Source organism: Punica granatum, chromosome 8, assembly GCF_007655135.1.
Source record: "Punica granatum isolate Tunisia-2019 chromosome 8, ASM765513v2, whole genome shotgun sequence".
Taxonomy (NCBI): Eukaryota; Viridiplantae; Streptophyta; class Magnoliopsida; order Myrtales; family Lythraceae; genus Punica; species Punica granatum.
Window position 1 is genome coordinate 23,830,985 of NC_045134.1, and position 22,374 is coordinate 23,853,358.

At 39.6% G+C, this 22,374-nt stretch overlaps 3 protein-coding genes across 3 annotated transcripts; all 3 read left to right on the forward strand.

The window, feature by feature from the left end:
- The first annotated feature begins 6,926 nt into the window (after nt 1-6,926).
- LOC116189035 (wound-induced basic protein) lies at nt 6,927-8,414 on the forward strand. The gene is made up of 2 exons (XM_031518526.1): nt 6,927-7,083; nt 8,170-8,414. The coding sequence occupies exons 1-2, from the start codon at nt 7,013-7,015 to the stop codon at nt 8,240-8,242; spliced, it is 144 nt and encodes a 47-aa protein (XP_031374386.1). The 5' UTR covers nt 6,927-7,012; the 3' UTR covers nt 8,243-8,414.
- A 1,222-nt stretch (nt 8,415-9,636) lies between these two features.
- On the forward strand, nt 9,637-10,848 carry LOC116188870. The gene has a single exon (XM_031518329.1). The coding sequence runs from the start codon at nt 9,637-9,639 to the stop codon at nt 10,846-10,848; it is 1,212 nt and encodes a 403-aa protein (XP_031374189.1).
- A 2,190-nt stretch (nt 10,849-13,038) lies between these two features.
- LOC116188269 (galacturonosyltransferase 8) lies at nt 13,039-16,209 on the forward strand. Its single transcript, XM_031517512.1, has 3 exons — nt 13,039-13,352; nt 13,874-15,121; nt 15,491-16,209. The coding sequence occupies exons 1-3, from the start codon at nt 13,191-13,193 to the stop codon at nt 15,764-15,766; spliced, it is 1,686 nt and encodes a 561-aa protein (XP_031373372.1). The 5' UTR covers nt 13,039-13,190; the 3' UTR covers nt 15,767-16,209.
- Nucleotides 16,210-22,374: the final 6,165 nt, after the last annotated feature.

Here is a 22,374-nt window from a genome sequence, read left to right on the forward strand (position 1 = left end):
TGTCCCGCCAACCCCAACCCCTTTTCTTCTCTTTTTCTTCTTCTTTTTTTTTTCTCTCCTTATTATCCCATAATATTAAATAATAAACATATTTTAATTTTTACCATAATAAATAAATAAATATTTTAGTATTTATTTGGTCTTATATTATTTTAATTGTTTGATAAAACAAGCACGAGGATAATTATTTAATTTTATGGCTATTGAAAATGATATTGATGTGGGGCCTACATCCAACTTCATCGGGCTTATCCCCGTTTGGGCAGCTTCGAATTTTTTATTTTAAAATTAATTAATTAATAGGTTGCTTTCTCCTATTGGTTGTTTTAGATAAAACGAATTTGGAGATTCCATCTTTTTCATTTTTTCTACATGTCATCATTCATTTGTACGAATACTAGAATTTATACCCGCCCTACCTAGAGTATATAGTACGTTTCATATGTTTTACGCGGATATGTCATCTCCTTTCCATTTTTATTTATCAATAAAAATAACGAACTCTAAGGTGAAAAAAATTATTGAATAATTTTATTTTGTCACGACAAATTTATGACATAGCCCATTTATCTTATTGCACGCTAACACTAAAGTAGTTGACCTAGTATGAGAGCCTATCACCCAACAAGGTTTCGAACATCCCAAGGACCACTCCCCCCCCCCCCCCCCCCCCCCCCCCCGAATACTTGTTCAATAACCATAACAAGTGAAAACTAATCTCGTCATTTTATTTTAGATAGAGGAGTTTGAATGGATAAGAAAGAAAGAGTATATTCTTCTTTTGGAAGATCTTTTTCTATAGGGAAATGTAAGAGAGAAAAAGTGGACACACTAATATGATTTGGTGCAATTTCTGAACACCCAAAATTGGGAGATCTAGTGGGAGTGAATGGCGCCTCTACACAATAGTACGCATTGAAAACCATTAATTAATATCTCCATAATTGTGAATCTATCTTTGAAGACCTTGTTTGCCAAAAAAAAATTCTTTCTAAACATTATTATAGGTCCAATAATATTTGTTATTGAGGACGTCATTTGAGACCTTATATATTTTGTGTTACGCAATTTTGGATGGATGTATTGAATTCACTCAATTCGATAGTAGACATTTGGAGAATGTCTATTGACAAAATCACTGAATGGGTAAGTCGCCAATCCTTAAAACAGGCCATGTCATGTACTTTATCTGCTGAAATACGAGGGGCATTTTACCACAGGTTTACAGCTTGTTTGGTTTTACAATTCTTTTTAAATTTTACTCAACTTAACTCCATTTATTTTTAATTTAACAACACAATTACTATATTTTTCTTTTTCTTCAAATTTTTAAGTGTTCAGTTAAATTTTTAATATTAAATTCTCTTAACTATTAATTATTTTTTCCACAATTTAACAACCTCATCATTACTTTTTTCAATTATTCATTACTTTTTTCACAATTCAACAACACAATCATTACTTTTATTACTTTTTTATATTTTTTCTCATAATTCAATAATACAATCATTACAAACCAATTAAAACAAAAAATCAATTATACTAAACTCTAAAACCAAATACAACATCAGATTGTATCAATTTAGCTTTTGTGATTCCTGTTGAAGCATATATTTGGAGGATGGGTGCAGGGTGGACGATTTCAAAGCGGACTCTCCATTCATTAGATAGAGAAGATCGTAAAGATTTCGTGATCCGCTACCGAACTTATTCAAATTCCAAGAGCTCGGATCGAATTGATATATCGAATCCATAAGTATTCTCAACATTATGCCTTGAAGAGGACTCAAACCGATAATCTTGAGAAACGTGTGTTAATCGCTTGAATAATTACTATAATTATTTTTAATTGTGGTAACATAATTGATTTTTTCTCACCACGTCATTGTGAGGTATATCATTTAAACGTTTCTTGGTAATCTCCAAGGGTACATTCATAATGTGGACTAATCTTTTTTGTTGAATAATATAATGCATTATAAATTAACCATTCGCGCACATAGCGCTTACAGTACGGGGGTTGGAAAACCCCTAATATCATCAAATAAAGTCTGCCTAATGGAAGGAGGAGAAAGAGGCAAGGAAATAAGATAGTCAAGTTGCTCAGCTCCAAGATTGACGAGATGATCAGCGCATTTATTGGCTTCCCTATAGATATGCCTAGGATTGATCGAATTAAAATCTCAACAGAGGCCCCTGCAATCATCAATCAAGTTCGTTAGCACCTTGTTGCTTGAATTTCCCCAGACCCAGCTTAAGCTCAATTCAACGTCGATCTCTACAATCAAGTTACTTATGGCGCACTCCTTAGCCATAATCAGTCCTTGTCGAAGGTCTTTAAGCTAAGCAATGAGGCTTGTTGAGCGCTCGAGATTCATGCAAAAACCCCTGACCCATCTGCCCAAGGAATCCCGAATGAGTTCCTTGGCTCCAGCAATTCCTGGATTTCCTTTTGAGCAACCATCATAATTAAGTTTGTAGTAGCCATCAGGAGGTGCCTCCCAGCGGACATTGATCGTCAAGTGAGGCCTTGGGGAAGGCTTCACTTGACTGGCATAATATTATGCCATAGCTTGGATGGTAAGATCAATCAAGCTAATGTGGAGGGGTTTTGATGAGAAAACTTGGGAATTTTTATTCTTCCAGAGGTGCCAGATAGCGAATGTGAATAATATACCCCAAGGAATGTGTAAGTGCGATGATTGAGAGGACGTAACGTTGTAATGTAGCCATTCCTTCATTGGAGCAGTGAATGTGCCCAGCTTGGAGCGTGGAATCTGCATGTGTTGCCAGAAGGAGTTAGCCGTAGGACAACTTCGTAGTATGTGGTCCACTGTCTCCAGATCTGAAGGACAGTTATGGCAGTGAGTTGCAATGGATAAACCACGCTGAGCAAGTAGGGAGGCAGTGGGGATCTTCTCCTTATGGCACAACCATGTGAAGTACTAGATGTGTGGAAGGTTGGGCACTTCCATATCCAGTCCTGACTATCCTATGGAGTTACAAGGCGATCGAATTGTAGGAGGTAGGCAAACTTAGTGCTGAACTGGCCATCATGTGAAAGGCCCCAAATGATAGAGTCTGGGATGTCATGGGATAATGTGGACCTTTGATGACAATTGTCATAATTCAATAGACTATTCAAGATAAAAAAAAAATCAATCAACATGGGTCGAATCAAATTGTTCCGTACCTCTTCTCCTTAAAAATGATATCAAGTTTGAGTTCTATTAATGGAGAAAATTTACAAATCGGAGAGTTTTGCCTTTAGTGGGCAGATCGGATTCGAACTTGAATTCTTTTTCGATAGGAGGATCCGAACTTGAATTTATTGGGATATCTTTTGTGTTATTAGATATTAGGTAGGATTGTAAAAAAAAAAGATAATAGATACTGGCAGGATTGTAAAAAAAAGAAGAAGGGGGAATTGGATCGTTTCAAATAATTTATACTAGTTCATTATCATACCGTTTATTATAACCATATATACCCTAAACCTGAGCCGTCTACCTTATCGAAAGCTATATGCAGCGCTCTCCATGAATGCCACTATCGATTAACAGTTGCCTCCATTGTTGAGACCACGACCAAATATTTTAAACAGTCCACCAAAGGGTAGTTTGATATATTCGACGGGACATGTCCATTGATACCGGGTGTAGTTCAAGATGATCAATCGGGTCCCAGCTCATCGATAATTAGATGCGTGATCCTATTGTTGATTCATATAATCAACTCATATTGAAGATACAAGTTAGATTTTAGAATGACGTGTTCAATACTCCAATTTTACTTTTACCCATACCCATAAGATTTTGAAAGTGAAATCTGATATATATATTAAGATGTCACATATAATAATTATTTTTCCACGTACTACTGTTGAATTTTTAGGGAGAGTACTTCTTGTATAATAAAAGTATCCAATATTATCGTTTTGATTCTACCCCGCAAAAGTACATCCCCCCTCTTATCCTTCCATTTACTATCATCTTCTAAATAAGGAAAACTAGTTTCCTTGCCTTCTCTCTCTCTCTCCTCTTGTCTCCTCTTTTATGAAATACATTTATTTTTCCAATATATAATTTTTTTTTCTTGAAAAAATAATTAATTGAATCAATAATTAGCACGCAAAGATTGATAGACTCGAGAACCCTCCATCCCGTCTTTACGGGGATATATTTGTGATCGATAGGAGGTCGACTTCGAGATATTGAGTTTCAATCGGCAGGAGGTCGACTTTGAGATATTGAGTTTTACTACTACGTGTTCATTGCCTTTTCATTCTGGTGTAGTTATTACCTTGAAAAATCCCTTAAATGTCTTTCCATTTGTCATTTTTGTTGAGCACTTGTATCCTTTCTGAAATAGTGAAAAAAAAACCCTTTTTATGACTGAGAAAAAAGAAACCAATAATTAGCATGGTTAAACTTTAAAACTATATCGATCAAGATAAAATAGAATAATTAATTATAATAAAAAATAGTATACATCATTCTCTTTCTCTCTCTCTTTTATTTTAATTGTTGGATTAGCTTACATGCATCTTTTACTAATTTATTTAGTATGATATCATATTGTTAAGTCTAAGCCCGTTCTCATTATGAGTGAGTCAGGTTTTGACCGATTCATCTCCTGCACACCAGTCCCCTAAGAAATGCACTCCCGCGATTAACGATCAGAATTCACAAGCAGTTGGACCGTCGATTAGAATTCGTGTCTCTTGTGCTCAAAACTTCTAGGCAACAGTATGCTGGTGATCATAAATATACAGGAAGTTGCAAGTGGATAAAAATATGAGACTAAATGCCGCGGGGACAATGAGAAAATGTATAAGTCATAGTGTGAATTCGTAAATTGTAATATAATTGCATAGAAAATGCATTGCAAATATGGCACGTGATAGTGTATGAGACTATTATAACTTGAAGTCGTCCGTAAACATGTAACAAAAACCCCTGTTCACACGTCCGGATTACTAAAATTGAATGATTGGGTCGGGGAGTCGCGGAAGCCAAACGGAGCCGAAAGTGGCCGCACGCCGGATGACTTTTCCCGTCAAACCGGTGGGCGGCATCGCGTCGTCCGTTGGGTGGACGGAGTCAAACATATCAAGAGATGCGACGGTAGTAGCGACACGCGTTGGGGTGCGGGGCCCACTTAAAACTTTTTGTTTGCATCTGCAGCGACGCCGTTTATTACTTTACACGTCAGTTCGGGAAAAGCCCATATATAGGAGAGAGGATTCGTTAGCCTATGGGGGGAGGGGACGCGAGGTCAACGGGATGGGCCAATCAGATGGCAGGAAAAGGTGACTGAGGTGAGGTTCTCATCGGTCATTGGTGGGAATCATGCCATGGTGATTGGGTGATATGAGGGTTGTACTGTGGGTTAACTTTCACAGTAGCAGTCGCCCGCAGAAGGAATTAACAGTTTTCCCCTTGCGGAAATGAAAAAAGAAAATAATATATGGCAATTAGCAGTGAGAAGTTCATCTACAGTGACAGGCGGTCACACGGACGCCGACTAACCCCCATAAGATGCGCGTGGGGCCCACATAGAGCAATGCATCTGACGATTAGTATGCGCGCGTCCATATGACCGTATGTCATGTTAGAAAGTGCATAGCAGTGAGAACTGATCTAGAAATAAGTAGAAAATCTTTTATTGAAACAATTGATTTATTAGTAGCCGATTCAATTTGAATTGAATTAGTCGAGACATATTGAGCTTTTATATACAAAGGTGCACAAAAAAAAAAGAAATATCAATGATCAACTAAAGAGAATATGTTTTTAGTGATATGTCTCGTCATGCAATGTGATTACCAATTAAACTGCTACAAATAATGAATGCGTGTTAATAGCTCTTAATTGAAGCCTTTTACTCACCCCCATCATTTTGGGAGATAACCTTTTCAGATTTCTTCCTAAAATAGAGGCATTTTTAATTTTTTGTCTTTTCGATCACCGGGAGGCTCGTGAACCCAATAAAAGCATGGAGGAATGAAAACAAAGAGTATAAGAAATTCCATTGACGATAATCAAATTTTAAATCTTTGGTTTTAAACGATGACATGTGTTGCTGCACTAGACCTTTTTTGTCAATTTCTCATTTTCTGGGTTATAAATGTGACTAAAATTAGATGTTTGGCTTGTCTAGAATTGATAAGATGGCAAAATAATGTGATAATATTGAGTTTTGTCACCTTGTATTGGTCAAGGCACCACAGGACCCCATACGTCCATTATAACAATCAGCTCAACATCACCTGTCTCTTTCTTGTAAGAACTATTATTGCTTGTCACCCTTCCTCCTCCTCCATCCAATTACTCTTCTTAACACCATAAGGAAATTAAAAAAAAAAAAGGCCCTGCAAATGAAATCGGATACGGGTGCCTCTTGTGAATAGTTGACGAGGTTGTGTCCAAATTCCCCTTGCATGGAGAGGGCTTCGTGAAGCCATACTCAAATGGCTGTTGTTAGATGGGCTTACTTGAACTCATGAGTTTGTACCGTTTCATGCGTTCGTAAAGAATGAACTCTTTTATCATTTCATTAATTTCACGTAACTATTTCAGCGAACATTCTTGGTCTTGCTTGATTTGTACTCTTGATGCATTGCATCGCAATTCTCTCTAATACAAAGAATGTATTTCATACATCCGTTGCATATGCCATGGGGTCCGTGATAATTAGCTCCGGTGCACCTAAAGAAGATTTATCGGCTTGAATTTGTAATATCGATAGATATATAGATATGGCTTAATCCGAAAAAAAGATATGGGTTAATGGGCCGGATCTAAGTAAAGGGTAATGGGCCTATCGAGCTTAGAATATAGCCCAATGAGGCGGCCCGAGGTTGAGCCCATTATCAGCCGGTCCCTTCCCACAGCCACCGGGTAGCCATTTATAAAGGTTGCTTTGGTTGAGCAGAGAGTTGCAGAAGCTGCGAGCAAGAACCGGGAAATTAGGGTTTCGTGAAGCTCTGAGGTTTAGCGAAGACGAAACGATGATCTACGACGTCAACTCTCCCCTCTTCCGATCCTTCCTCAGCCAGAAGGGCGGCTCTTCCGACAAGAGGTTAGTTCTCCCTCCCTCCCTCCCTCCCTCCCTCCCTCTCTCTCTACCTGTCTCCCTGTATTGGTTTCATTTCTTCCAGTTTGAATCTGTTCGAACGATGTGGTCTGATGATTGATTGCTTAGACTTAGTATGTGTTATAAGCTGCGGTTGTTGTCGAGTTGTGCTGCTTGCGTGTTCAAAGATGGAGCTTCGGCGGATGCATTTCGGTTTCTGTTTTCTGCTGCTAGAAACGTATTGGCTGTATTAGCGGGATTGAATGGATGGTATGCCTTTGACGATATAGCCCAGTGAGCTGAGAATTGTGAGAAATGGAAAGGAATTTAGATATAAAATGTTTACGGAATGGTCAAATAGAGGTCAGTGTGTCTTGAAGTTGGATATATCTTTTTGTTGTGAGTTACCCGGAGTTGGTATGTTTTATTGATGCTGCGTTTGGAATTTGGAAACCTTGTTGTGAAAGTGTGGCCCGATTTTGTGGCTGGGTAAGGTTGGTTGGTCAGTCAAATAATGCTTTATTTCGTTACTTAATGTGGTCGAAGGGTTAGCAATGTTCGGCATGTTAAGTTTCTCGGTTTTGTTGCTGCACAAATTTATAGTGTCTGGCTTAGTACTTCCATGACACTGATCTGAATTGTGACGTATAAACACTGGCACGATGATCTCTGTATCTGCTTCGTTTCGCTATCTGTTTAGATGTATGTCCCTTATCTCTGCCTACGTTTCGAAGTACATACAGAGTGTCTGTTGGGATCCTAATGTTAACCTTTATTGTATCTGTGACTTGGAAGTTGCAAATCTTTCATATCTCCTAATGTTTGATGGAATTTAAAGATTGTGACATAATTGAAGAAATGTAAATATTATTAACTCGTAGTATTGTGAACTCTAGCTGCACAGTGTTCATTGTTTGTTTGCTTCAGCTGATTCATGTTACAACTTCTCCTCTTACGATTCGATGTCTGCTTGTCTTGGGGTATTTTGAACTCTAGCTGTATAGTGTTCATTGTTTGTTCTCTTCAGCTGATATTCATGTTACAACTTTTCTTCTCACGATTCGATGTTTGCTTCTCTTTGGGGCATTGCAGGAAGATGGAAGAACAGAAGCCCAAGGAGCAGAAGCCCAAGGCCAGCGAGAACAAGCCCGTTATGAACGAGTGACATGTAGAGGGGAAATGAATCGGGTAAGAGCAGGAGTTTGCATAGTAGTGCTAGCTGAACTATATGAAGAGAAAGCATTGTGCTCTCACTCTGTAATGGTATTGATGTGAATCTCACAATTTTTCTAGTACTGAGTGTGAACTTTTTCATACCATACTCGTATTCTGTGTTAGCTGCATCTCATTCTATGCTTAGTGACTTTTTGTTTAGAAGAAATGTCCATTATTGGATCAAAACAAGTTACTCGCGGCGAGTTATACGGACAGGGCAGCTTGATACTCGGGGAGAGAGTGCTGTTTTGCCTCTGATGGTAGTTGGTATAACCTAATGAATCTTTTGTGAGCAAGCAATGACTTTAGAGGTCAACAACCATGGAAAAAGGAAGAGGATTGAGAGTTTTCCGTTGAGTGGGCCCACAGGCCATTGATTGGAAGGTAGCGACAGACAACAGTTGGGTCCCATGAGAGGAAGGGAAGGTCAAAAGATGGGGTCACAAATGGAGAAGCTCGAGGTGATGATTACCTTTTTTTGCTAGATCGGTGTGATGATACTTGAGTATCCATGATTTGTTTGCCATGTGAAAGCTAATCCTAATCCAACCTCCAAAAGGGTCCTAATGCCTCTCTTTTCTTCTTTGCGATCATAGAGGGCTTTCTAAGCTCACTCGAAGAGATGCGAGAGCGGAATACTTGGACGCTTATAATAACGATATGTGCAAATGACGTTATATAGCCGCTATGTGCAAATGACGTTATATAGAATATGAAAAAAAAATGCACGTATTTATAAAATAAAATGTAAAATCTACGGCGGAATAGGGATAAAAACAGTTGATAATGGTTGAGTGATATCCTCTCATTAATAATATCCTCTCTTACTATGTGTATCTAGAGTGATATCGAAGTAGAAAGAGCTGAATCGGATAAACCACTCGGGTTTTGTATGAGTGGACTCATTTTTACTAGAGGACGTGAATATATTTGTGTCCATGGAGATCTGAGCGTCATATTATTTAGAAGGTAATTACTATTTAGAAGGTAATTACAAGAGATTTTCAGTAGTTCGATGTTAATGTGTAGCGACAGAGAGTCGTGAAGCGCGTACCGACACAAAGGAACCCAACCACTGAATCATCAATCTAGTGGGAGAATTCTTTTGGTTAATAAGATCCTTTTTGGTTGAACTTGTGGGGGATTGTAATAATGATTCTTCCAAGTTACTCTCTCCAATTCCCTCCCATCACTTCCCTTTATTCACGCCGCGCTCTAATCTCCAATGCTCGCTGCCTTTTCTTCCCTCCCCAGACACATTCTACACCCTGAGAAAACCAACTTTCCCTCTTTTTACTTCACTCCTCACCATCTTCTCCTCCTCCTTCAACAGATCAGAACTCCATGGAAATGCCCGAGCTACCGATCTCGAGCTCAGAGAAGAAGACCCAACAATTCTCTAACCTCCTCATCCCGCTCCTCATTCTATTCTCCTCCTTCCTCCTCTCTCACCCTCTCTACTTTTTCAAGCTCCTATCTTTCCTGTCACCCCTCCTTGTCACCACCTTCCTCATCCTCCTCTTCACCTCGTATAGAGCTCTCAGAAGATCGACCGGCAGTGTAGTTGGCGGGAAAGGGGAGGTTGAGCTTCAGTCAGGTGAGGAGGGTGCTGAGGAGAATGAAGTGTACAAGATTTTCTTCGAAGCTTCTCACTTGAAAGATGGGCTGCAAGAATCTGAAGTGCTGGTCGACAAGTTCTTGATCTGTGGAGATGCCAGTGATGGGGTGTTCGGTGAGCGTTTGGAGGAGAAGAAATTGCAAGAAAACAATGATGGTGACAATGGTGATGAGAAAGATGGTAATGCTCAAGCAGAGAAGACATTAGAGGAGCTGTTTCAAGAGAAGGAAGAGGCCGGAGAGTGCGAAGCGGTGGTTCTGCAGGTTGTGGAGGAGAAAGAAGAAGTGAAAGAGGTTAAAGAAGCCAACCCAGAGGTTAAAGAAGCCATCCCAGAGTCGACGAACTGTGATTTGGGGAGTAAAGCAGAGGAATGTGCTTCGAGGGCATGGAGGAATTCAAGAAGGCTAAGCAACAGCCTAAGGATATTCGAAAAAAGCGACGGAGGGGTTGCAGCAGATGAGAAGATGGGCTTGGTCCTTGGAGGGTTTGGGTCGATGAGGAGGACCGAGAAGGAGTGGAAGCGGACGCTGGCGTGCAAGCTGTTCGAGGAGCGGCACAGCAACGGGGAGGGAAGTCAAGGTGGCGGTGATGATGAGGAGGGGATGGACTTGCTGTGGGAGACTTACGAGAAGAGCGACCGTCCCGCTTCCGTTCCTAAGACCAATAGCAGCAAGAAAGCGGTGAAAGATAGTCCGAAGAAGACGAGGAAGAAGGAGGCGTTGCAGAAGGAGGTGGGCGACGAAGAGGAGGAAGAAGATGATGGTGATGAAGAAGAAGAGGAGATAAACGGGCATTTCTGCTGCTTGCAGGCACTGAAGCTGTCAGCAGGGAAGGTGAACTTAGGGATGGGGAAGCCGAACATCGCGAGGATCTCGAAAGCCTTCCGAGGGATCGGGTGGCTTCACCATGGGAGAGCAAGAAAGGGTCTCATCCATTGACGAAAATCTGCAGCATGCTCTCTTGTATTTAATCTGGTTAGTGACGACCCAAGTGGGATTTAATTTTGTAGCTCGTGCTTTACGTATTGGTCATGCTCGTAGGTCGAAAATATACTTTTTGCTCGGTATCCGGTACGTAGCGCAAGTTTAAGCTTCCGGGATGAAGAGTCTTGTCCAATGTGTTTTATAAGATATCCCATTTGTCTTTCGTGCATCCAATATTTATCTATTATGTCAGTATCATCTTACATTATCATTTCTAGGTCAAATCCTTACAGAGATGTGCCCCGATGGGGTGTATAGCACGGCTCACGATCGGTCGAGCACTTCTTAATTTCAAGATCGAGCTCCGGTTGATGAGGCAATACTTGGCATGCTTGAGCTTACGACTCGAATGATTTCACCGCATACAGTTCGATCCCGAACCTAATTCCCAAATCCCTCCCTCTCCGTCCCCCGAGCGCATTTCTTAACGGTGGTACGGTTTCATCGTGTTCCTCACTGCATGAGCATGCAGTCACGTCTCAACATTCTCCGTCCCCCTATCCATTTTTGTCTTCAATTAATGTGAGATGTCGATGCAGCCAAAAATATTGCAGTACCAAGTGGAAGAAGAAGGGGAAAAAAAATGAAGTGAATATTATAACAAATTATTTATTACTAATTTTCCTTGATTAAATTATTTTGGTCCGCGGAATCCGCCCAATCCACAGGTCAAATGACTGAAGATATATATATATATACATATATATATATATTTGGGCCAAGACTGAAGAAATATTAAATTGTATAATTAAATAACTAAAAAAGAAAACTGAGGACGCTGCTGGTGCCGGATTTCCACTTTGATTATTGACTAAAGCCGTTAATTAGAGCTCTCTCTCTCTCTCTAACATATTTCTCCCCATAATGATAAATCCAGAAAATGAAAATTGGAGCAAATAAACCGAGGCAAGCTTTGATATAACGATTCAGAATCACACAAAGGAGCCCGTGAAGGCAATTAGTATTACCGACAAGATTCTCAAACACAACTTTAAGAATTGGGTTAAAGACGGTGCTGTAATATTTAATTCGACGGAGGACATTGGCGTGCAACGGAGGATCATTCCTGTCGACTCTGATTCGAGCTTTGTTTTGTGATCACACCCCATGAATGAATAAGAAACGATTAGGATTTATAAATTTTAATTGGATTTTTCTAACCTAAATATGAAGAGTGCATGATAAACTGCAAACCTTACCATGATAACTGCTAAACTTACCATAGTATGGGCATCAATTAATAACAAGTAGTGTTTAATTGCAAAAATTTTAAAAAATCTTAATTGCAATTAAGAAAAAATTATTCTATATATTAAATCTTATTAGTACTAGGGGTGTGCATGGGTACCAGGGTATAATAGTTGCTGCATTGCCGCTATGGCTCCCCATGCTCCTCTTTCAGGCGCTGCTCCTCCCGAGCCTAATCCCAAGCTCCCGTTCCGACCATTGCTTTGTGTCATTCTTGGTCTGATTTGTAATTATTTGATGTTTGTTTATGAAAATCATATTGCTATGATTTTGTTAGTTAGACTAGACCAGTGAAAAAAATTGATTTGTCATTTTCTTTGGTTCGAATGTTATAGTGATTGCAGGGAAAGAATAAAAAAAGAATTTACAGAAATACAAGTTTCAGATTTAATAGGGTTGAGTCTGATTCTAAATTCTCAAAACCGGTTTTCTACAAGATATGACCTGGATATCTCGAAAAATACATGGCAACCAGACCCGCATATCCCTAATTAGTACGCCCTTATGTCATAGGTTTTTGGTCGACTCATGGCATTGGTTAAAAAAGAACCATTTTAATTTTAAATGTTCATTCATAAGACTGTTGCTTTGTCGGCAAGGGAAAAATTATTCAAAAAACAACCATGTTTTTCTAACTACGACGGTTACTTCGCGATAATTCAGGGAAGTGCATTTTATCTTCTTTTTTATTTCCCTTCTTATCGCACAAAATTACAAAAAAAAGGTATATAAGTTTATTTTGTTTACTTTATTCTTTTTCTGTAAGAGATTATTTTATTTTTTTAGGTTTTATTATTTTATTATTTTATTTAGTTTTCCGCGTGCAATTAAATTTAAGTCGCCGTTTGATTAGTGGGGGACAGATAAAATCAGTCTGTTAATAAAAACACCACCGACGTGTTTAACCCAACGGATCCAACCCAATCCCGCGTTCTCTCTCTCTCTCTCACTCTCACTCTAGATCTCTCTCTCTCTCTCTCTTCTGCGACAAATACTTCTGGTGGTTCGAGTGAGTGAAGCGAGCGAGCGAGCGAGCGGATGAGCGGATAATGGCGAGCCACCATCGCCCCCAGCCCTCCCCCGTCAACCTCTCCCTCTTCAAGCTCTTCGTCTCCGTCGTCACCGCCGCCGCCTTCCTCTTCCTCACTTTCTCCTTCCTCTTCACCTCCTCCTCCTCCTCCTCCCCCGACGCCTCCCGCTTCCACTCCCTGGTAAATCCATTCGCACTCTTCATCTCCCTGCACTTGCATTTTCATTCCAAATAGGGTACCGACTCTTCATTTCTCACCACATTGGATCCGTATCTCCCCGGATCCGCTTCATAGATCACGTTTGAGTCGGAAGTGCTACGCCTCTGTAGTTAATTCGGTTCCTTTCTATGTGGAAATGTTGCGATCAGTATCTCTGTTCTGTTTTCACCGTCTTGGATCTTCAGCACCTGAAGTGTATGTCTTCATCTTGGAGCTTCTCTCATCGCAGTAGGGTTTAGATTTTGCTTCTTCATGACTCTTGAATTCGTGTACAAATCAGATCCGCTTCATGGTGTTCAGTTTTCAGATGGAAGGTTGTTGTGACTTATTCTGTTTTTATTTTATTTTATTTTATTTTATTTTGAAAATGACACAATGGATGCATCCGTGTTCTGGTTTATCGTTTTCAGTGTCGGAATTGAAACGGAAAATCATAAAGTTTAAAGCTTTGTTGTGTTGATTTCTTCTTTGATTGCTTTCAGGGGTTTAGTTCTGCTGGAAATGGATATGGATCTATCCGGAGATCGATACTCGCGATGAAGTCGGATCCTCTGAAGCCCCGACTAGATCAGATACAGAAGCAAGCTGATGACCACAGGGCTCTCGCGCTGGCCTATGCGTCTTACGCGCGTAAGCTTAAGCTTGAGCATGGGAAACTAGTCAGGATCTTTGTCGATCTCTCGAGGAACTTCAGTGATCTTTTGAAGAAGCCCTCCTACCACACTCTCTTTGAATCGGATTCAGTCAATGTTGATGAATCTGTACTTCGGCAGTTCGAGAAGGAAGTGAAGGAGCGTATCAAGGTCACTCGCCAGTTGATATCGGAGTCGAAGGAGTCCTTTGACAATCAATTGAAGATCCAGAAGTTGAAAGATACTATCTTTGCGCTTAATGAGCTGTTGACGAAGGCAAAGAAGCAGGGGGCTTTTTCAAGTTTAATCGCTGCGAAGTCGATCCCGAAGAGCTTGCATTGCCTCTCAATGCGATTGATGGAGGAGAGGATTGCCCATCCCGACAAGTATGTGGATGATGGGAAGCCTCCTATGCCGGAATTGGAGGATCCAAACCTTTACCATTATGCAATCTTCTCAGATAATGTGCTCGCAGCCTCGGTGGTCGTGAATTCTGCAGTGAAGAATGCGATGGAGCCATGGAAACATGTCTTCCATGTGGTGACTGATAAGATGAATCTTGGGGCCATGCAGGTCATGTTCAAGTTGAAAGATTACAATGGCGCCCACATTGAGGTTAAGGCAGTTGAGGACTACAAGTTCTTAAATTCCTCCTATGTCCCAGTGCTGAGGCAATTGGAGTCAGCGAACTTGCAGAGATTCTACTTTGAGAATAAGCTTGAGAATGCCACTAAGGACACGACCAACATGAAATTCAGGAACCCCAAATACTTGTCTATTCTGAATCACCTGAGGTTTTATTTGCCGGAGATGTACCCGAAATTGCACAGGATTTTGTTCTTGGATGATGATATAGTTGTGCAAAAGGACTTGACGGACTTGTGGAAGATTGACATGGACGGGAAGGTGAATGGCGCAGTGGAGACATGCTTCGGTTCTTTCCATCGTTACTCCCAGTACATGAATTTTTCGCATCCTCTGATTAAAGAAAAATTCAATCCCAAGGCCTGTGCATGGGCATATGGAATGAACTTCTTCGATCTGGATGCTTGGAGGAGAGAGAAGTGCACAGAAGAGTATCACTACTGGCAAAATCTGGTGAGATTGCTTACCTTTATAGCTTTTTTTTCCCATCTTTTCCAGATAATTTCTATTCTATTGTGATTGAGAAACAAGCTTATTAGGGGCTAAATATGATGGCAGAGTTACTTTTGGATAGAATTTACGCGTCATCTCTCAAACTTTGAAATTATGTGTCTCTTTGGCAATTGTTCTTTGTCAGATCAGACCTAGGGTCATGTCTTAGGTTGCGGAGGTCCTCTATGTACTCGAGAATGATTGAGCATGATTCATATTGTTGTTGGACTGTCTTAACCTTTTCATTCAGTCTTTGTTCTTGATGGATCAATCATTCCTGCTTAAGCAAGTATTTCTCCCTCTCTAAATTTATTGGTGGTCTTGCTGCAGAATGAGAACCGTACCTTGTGGAAACTGGGAACACTGCCTCCGGGTTTGATCACATTCTACTCCACGACAAAACCGCTGGACAAGTCGTGGCACGTTCTTGGGCTCGGTTACAATCCTAGCATAAGCATGGACGAGATTCACAATGCCGCGGTGGTTCACTTCAACGGGAACATGAAGCCGTGGCTCGACATAGCCATGAACCAGTTCAAGCCTCTATGGACCAAGCACGTCGACTACGACTTGGAGTTCATTCAGGCTTGCAATTTCGGCCTTTAAGGAAAACATCATTACCCAAAGCCTCTTCTCCATACCTGCGGTCCCCCCGCCACAGAACACAATCTGTGAGATCCTCGACTATCCTTCACACGCCGGTTTCTGATTTACGAGCTTAATTGCTGCTACTTAAGGTCTAGCCTAGCCCTGATATTTATTATATAGGTTCTATAGGATGACGTGCTTCCGTCTGTCCATAATAGTGTTGCCGTCAAAGTCGATTGGCAAGAGTTCTTTCTCTTCATCAAAAACTTAGATTTTTGGAACTGAATCGATCAAATCTCTAATCAGCTCTTCATATTACATTCTCCGATATGTAGCAAGCTGAACGTGACTTGATTCGCCTCATCTCTTCGAAGTTTCTTGTGCAGAACGAACAGTATGAACAATAGAATGTTCTGTTATGAACGACTTATGACTTTTAACACTTTGATTTATCTTCTCAATGCTTTGTCTTCATCTCGTAATGGAGAAACTATTGCAGGGGTAGGTCTTGATTCTTCAATTTCGATGGAATAGGAATAGTTCCCTTCATTCTTAGACTGCACTACATTTGTATGAAATCAAACGAACAGGATTCAGATATTTCTTATTATTGATTCCTGGCCTCCGCTCTTAGGCACATGGGTGGGTCCAGCACCACCTCTTGTGGTGCCATGGATAAATTTCTTTGTCGTGGGTCCATTTGGTATTTTTTAACGAAAAATATATGTGAGTCTCGTAAAGAGATTGAGCCCAGGAAATGAAAATGCATAGATATATTGCCGATACTCAAAATCCCAAACATTTGATTGGATGTAAGGGGGATTTCATTACACATAACACATCAATTACGTATGTAATGGCCATGTCTTTTATTTCGTCCAATGACGGGTTTGGTTTCAGTTAAGTAATAAATAATGGATAGCCATTCTCCACCTATATGATAGGAATTTCCATCTATATAAAATACTAAAAACCGGGGTGACGCATTGTTGAACGCCATGTAGGACGGATGAGAGTTCTCAAAGCGTGACCTTTTGTGGGTCGAAATGAGGGTTATGAAGCTAGATCCATCCTCGATTAGGTCGAATTTGGCCTCGATTGATTGAGATCTCAACTAGACTTGCTTGAGACCCACAAAGCTAGTGGCTCTCTAGCCACCTGGGGCTCGTTGACCCTAGGGTCAGGTTCGCCCTTGGCTCGTGAGTCCAGCTTAGGGCCCACGAGCCTCGACTTGGCGAACTTAGGTTTGGAGAGAGAGAGACCCAAGTATCCACTGGTTCGCTAGAGGTTAGAGCTCCGGCAAACCGAGGGGCCGCCTAATAGACTTGATGAGGTAAGCAAAAAATTAATATGAGACCTAAATTTATATTTATAACCTTTGAAATATAAATAATGATCAAACTTTTATAATAGATTCTCCTAATTTTCTATTGCAATCAGTTTGGAACAAATTTGTATTTTTTTATTTCCTGCATCATCAGGATAAGAGTAAAATTATTTGAAAAACAACTTGGAAAGAAAAGGTAAAAGAGAGAAACAAAAAGAAAAATTGTCGGGTTATTATTTGATAAAAAGTACGATGACTAAAAGACATAATTAATGGGGTGATGTTACGACGATTGGAATTAAAAAATAACCATTACGATTGTTTTATTTTTAGTCATTGGATCTTCTTACCTAAAATTAAGGTCGTACAGTGTCCAATATTTTTTTTTACTTTAAGATTCACCCATAATATTTTTACTATCTCTAATTTCGATCACGTATCTTCTCGTTTCTGTTTGATCTGGCTTGTGAATGAACCAAATCTAATCATTATTAAACCGGACGAAATTGCATTGGTCCAAACAAATCAACAATAATTTATTTACTTAAAAAACAAAAACAATAAAGAAACAAAAAAGAAGAAGAAAACTTCGGTTGCGTTTGGTTTCATAGTAGGATTTTAAAATCAGATTTTGATTTTGATTTTGAGTGGAATAAATGGGGCCCACCCTTTGACTTTGTATGAGTTATGTTGTTTTGTTGTGGAAAAAAGTTGTATAAATGGGACCCACTCTTTGACTTTGTATGAGTTATTTTGTTTTGTAGTGGGTAGAGTTAAGTTAGAATTGTGATTCTAAAATACTATCCTAAAACCAAACAAGACCTTCGTCTTCCGCATCTTCTCCTCTATTCAACAAGAGATAATTGAAGGCAGAAGAATTCGTCGACATCGAGTCGACGATTGACAATGCCCCAAGTCCGCAAGCCCATCTTTCTCAACTCTTCCTCAAGCTCTGAGCCTGACTTCTCCCCTTCCTCTCCCTTCCCTCTAGGCTTCATAGGATGAAAGCTCCGAGCCCAACTCCTCGCTTCCTCCTCTGCCCTGCCTCCAGCTCCGAGCGCTCGGCTCGACCTCTAGCTCCGAGCCTGACTCCTCCCATTCATCCCCAACTATGGCCTTAGCCCACCCGCTCGAGCCTTCCAACCCCCATTCCTTAATTTTCATTAATGAAATTATTTTGTTTATAAAAGAAATGGTTTAAAAGAGAGGTCCCCTCCTAGGCTTGAGAATTTCTAGACCGAATTTGGGATCTCTCAATGTTAAGGTTCGGGAACCTCCCGCTATGGCCCCCACCGCCGAGATGAGGTCACCTGTGCAACCCGAGTTTGTTGGCAACCCTTATTCCGGGTGGTGGGGCCGTTGATATCGAAACCTAGCTCATTATGCAATATGATCACATCCAGGGGTGGAGCCATTAAGGCTCCAGGGGGGCAATTGCCCCCCTGACTTTTCCATTTCTTAAAAATTTCACATATAAATTTGTAAAAATTTTAACTTTTACCCCTAAAAAATCATCAATGCCCCCTTGAATTATTTTATTATTTGACTTTTGCCCCAAAATTTTTAATTTGCCCCCCTGAACTTTATTTTTGGCTCCGCCCCTGATCACAACAAACCCGACAACTCCGAGATAGCTCAGTTGAATCATCTTGCGAAGGACAAGCTCTCGTGTTTCAATTGTTGGGCTGTCAATGGACAGAGACTAAGGATTGGTGTCAAAGGTAAATGGCGAGAAACCGAGGGAGAGAAAGTTGACATTAAATTTTCTCTGGAAGGCCCTCTGTTATAGAGCTAGTGATGTACTCTATCCACTTTTAGGACCAGATAGCCAACTTGTGATTTTTATTAGAGAGGAACATCTTATTTCCCCTAAATTGGATGCTCGTAATCAATTGTCATTTGTTGGATTAAAGGAGAAGATGTGGAAGACGAATTTTTTTTTTGGGTTTCTTTATTGTTTTTGTCTTTTGAGTAATTAATCAATTTTAATTTAGTTGAATTGGTGCAATTCCTTCCAGTTTAATATCGAACTGGATTCGGTTCATTCACGGGCGAGAACGAAAATCGATGAGAAGATATGTGGTTGAAATTATAGATAGTCAAAATATCATGAGCGAATCTTAAAGAAAAAGTAATTATTGGACACTTATATGGCTGGGATTTTAAGTAGAAAGATTCGACGGTAAAAAATAAAACAACCATGGTGGTTATTTTTGCTTACCAACCGCTATAGCATCTCCACTTTTATTTAGGAGTTTTAAAGCCATACATCCTATGGTTTGCCTATTTTCTCAAATCTATTCCATTATTTAAAAATAATCTAAAAATATCTCTTGGTTTGCATGTTGTTCCAAATCTATATCGGCGTCAAGTTTTCCATCAATTTTTAACGGTATTGCTGACGTGACTCGTTTACGTTTAACAGTGCTTATGTGAAAAATTAGCACGTCAGTAACACCATTAAAAATTGAAGGAAAACTTGACATCGAGATAGATTTGGAAGAACATGCAAATCATGGATCTTTTTGGATAATTTTTAAACTATTGGATAGATTGGAAAAAATGGACAAACCATGAGATATATGGCATTAAAACCCTTTCTATTTATTTATTTTTCCCAAGTCAATGGGCCTCCATGGCCTCAAAACCTACATGATCGAACAGTAAAATGCAAAGCAACGAAGAAAACTAATATGAAGAAGACAACAGATATAAGAAATTAATGTAAATCAACAAGCCTCCTCAATTCACACCTAGAAGAGAATCAAATCTACACAATAGAGCGAAACGGATTCGCAGAAAAATGACCAGACCGTTTTTTTTTATTGTTTAATTGCATACCGATATGCATGGGAGGAGGAATTGAGACAATAGAAACCGACTATTCTTTAATTGTTTCATTGCATTTGGATTTGGATTGTTGATTTTTAGTTCATTCTATTCTGAATCTGAAAATTATAAAATGGAATTTTTACTGTACTGAATTAGCTGGTTCGATATGAAAATAATACAAATCGCGAGTCATTCTCAGGTGTGATTGAGGATTATCGAAATTATCTATGGATATAAATATAAAAAAATAAAAGTATGGGTAGGGGAATGTCATTCTACACAAAATATCGCCACTCATTCCATCAAGTGATATCTTATGCTATGAAGAAAACAATATTTTCTACGACCCTTTCTCTCAAAGATTTTGGTTCGCTTAATAAAAACCTTTTGAAATTTTAAAAAAGTAAAATAGTTTGGATCAGTTATACAACATATCCACCATCAGGGACTAATCTAATGATGGTCAGATTAGACCTCTATTATGTCTTATTGTAATATTGGTTGTACCCAACGTTACTTGCTCAAGGAATAACGATGTCGGGGTTTGGGTAGCCCTCCATGAATCCCGCGATGGCATCCCCCTCGCCTGCCACTTAAAGTAACTGCACCTTTTCAGGTCGACAATACTGGCCTTGTAGATGTCCAAGGTGACCTGCCCGCCTTGCCATGACGATCCGCAGAAGAACAACGTGCTCCCACATGAAGTTGACCCTGAAGTCGAACCTGTACTTGTAGTTCGCCCGGATCACGTCGGTGCCTAGCTTATCGTTCTTCGACTTGCAGTGGATGGTGAAACTCGCACTGCCAGGCAGCTCGTTAAAGATCTCAACCATCGTCTTCGCTGGACCGAATTTAATGTCGTCGGTTGCTGTCACAATGGCCGTTGCTTCCCGTGACACCTGCAAAGACATTACAAGTACTGAGAACAGAGGATTTCTTCTAATCAATCTCATGCTTGGTTGCTAATCTCTCTCTCTCTCTCTCTCTCTCTCTCTGTGTCTCTTCCCCTTCTATAATCTATAATAGCGTTGTTAATTTTGGCTTGCGATAGAGAATATATTAAATTGTCCTGCTTCACAATATTTTGATGTGGAAGAATTAATGAAATTATGATACGTAAGAATAGTTTAGACAATCACTCGAGTGACTAACACTTATTTCCCCATTTATTATAATCTAATTGGTGTTTTTTCATGCCACCTGTCAATATAAAATCACTAAAGAATTGAACTTTTACAATTGATAAGAGCTTTTCCTTCGCTTTTGTGAAAGGTTTTCAACATAAGCGTATTGTGCATACTCAGTTTGTGCTAGAGCACTACAGTACTTTGATTAAATCCCTGTCATTACCATTTGAAGGGTTAATAGCCCAAAAAAGCATGTATTTACACTTTTTTTTTTTCAGATTCTAGAACGATCTTTCGAAAATTACTCAGAAAAACATGGCCTTTCAAATCTAGCATGGCGTTAAATTTTTGATCAATTTTAAACGGTAGTGCCACATGTTGTCACGCTATTGGATGGGTGGGTCTCACTTATTTTTATTTAATTAAAATTTTTTTGAAATTAAAAAAAAGGGTCGGCTGGCAGGCTAAGACTCGAAGGAGGAGGGGGCCGACAGTGGTGGCCTCGATTGCGGCCACCACAGCCTCAATCAGGGTCGGCAACGATAGCAGGGGTCGTCGCCGACCCGATGGGGGCGGTGGTGGCCGCAATCGAGGCCACCACCATCGGCCCCTCCTCCCTCGGGCCTTATCCGACCCTTTTTTTAAAAAAAAAATTTAGAAATTTTTTTATCAAATAAAAATAAGTTGGATCCACTCATTCAATAATGTGAAGACATGTGGTACTACCATTAAAATTGATGAAAAATTTAATGCCGTGCTAGATTTGAGTCTAAAATGGTCGTGTTTTTCTAGGTAATTTTTGAAATATTGGGCTAGAATCAGAAAAAATATAAAGGTTGTACTTTTTTGGGCCATTAACCCTTATTTAAATATAGTTGGTTGAATTCCTAATAAGGTCAATGGATGTTAAATTTAACAAAATAATTAGGAAAAAAAATCTAATTTGATAGAAAAATTGAGATCTTCCGCAATGAAAAATGGAAAATCATGCCAAATAGAAAGGTTTTTTATTAGCTAATATAACATAATATGGGTTAATATATTGACATCTGAGGGAAAAAAATCATAACAAATAAGAGAAAGAAACAACGAGACTTTTGTTAAAAACGAAATAAAAAAATAACTGCAAATATCATATATATTATTCAATTAAGATATTGTATGAAAGGACGTAATAAGCAATATCCATATGTATACATCTTCTGCCATTTAAGGGGAAAGGTAGCTAGCTTCATTAATTTCTTCCCTCCACTTTCAACTGTTATATCAAATTATTTTGAGCACATCACCGCATGTTAATTTTATATATAGTTATACAACATCAGTGGCGGTCCTTCCGG

Bases quoted from the DNA above. Each gene is read 5' to 3' on its own strand.
- LOC116189035 (XM_031518526.1), top strand. From the start codon at position 7,013: ATGATCTACGACGTCAACTCTCCCCTCTTCCGATCCTTCCTCAGCCAG. The intron at 7,084-8,169 runs GTTAGTTCTCCC...GGGGCATTGCAG, and splicing joins GGCGGCTCTTCCGACAAGAG to GAAGATGGAAGAACAGAAGC.
- LOC116188870 (XM_031518329.1), top strand. From the start codon at position 9,637: ATGGAAATGCCCGAGCTACCGATCTCGAGCTCAGAGAAGAAGACCCAA.
- LOC116188269 (XM_031517512.1), top strand. From the start codon at position 13,191: ATGGCGAGCCACCATCGCCCCCAGCCCTCCCCCGTCAACCTCTCCCTC. The intron at 13,353-13,873 runs GTAAATCCATTC...GATTGCTTTCAG, and splicing joins CCTCCCGCTTCCACTCCCTG to GGGTTTAGTTCTGCTGGAAA. The intron at 15,122-15,490 runs GTGAGATTGCTT...GTCTTGCTGCAG, and splicing joins ATCACTACTGGCAAAATCTG to AATGAGAACCGTACCTTGTG.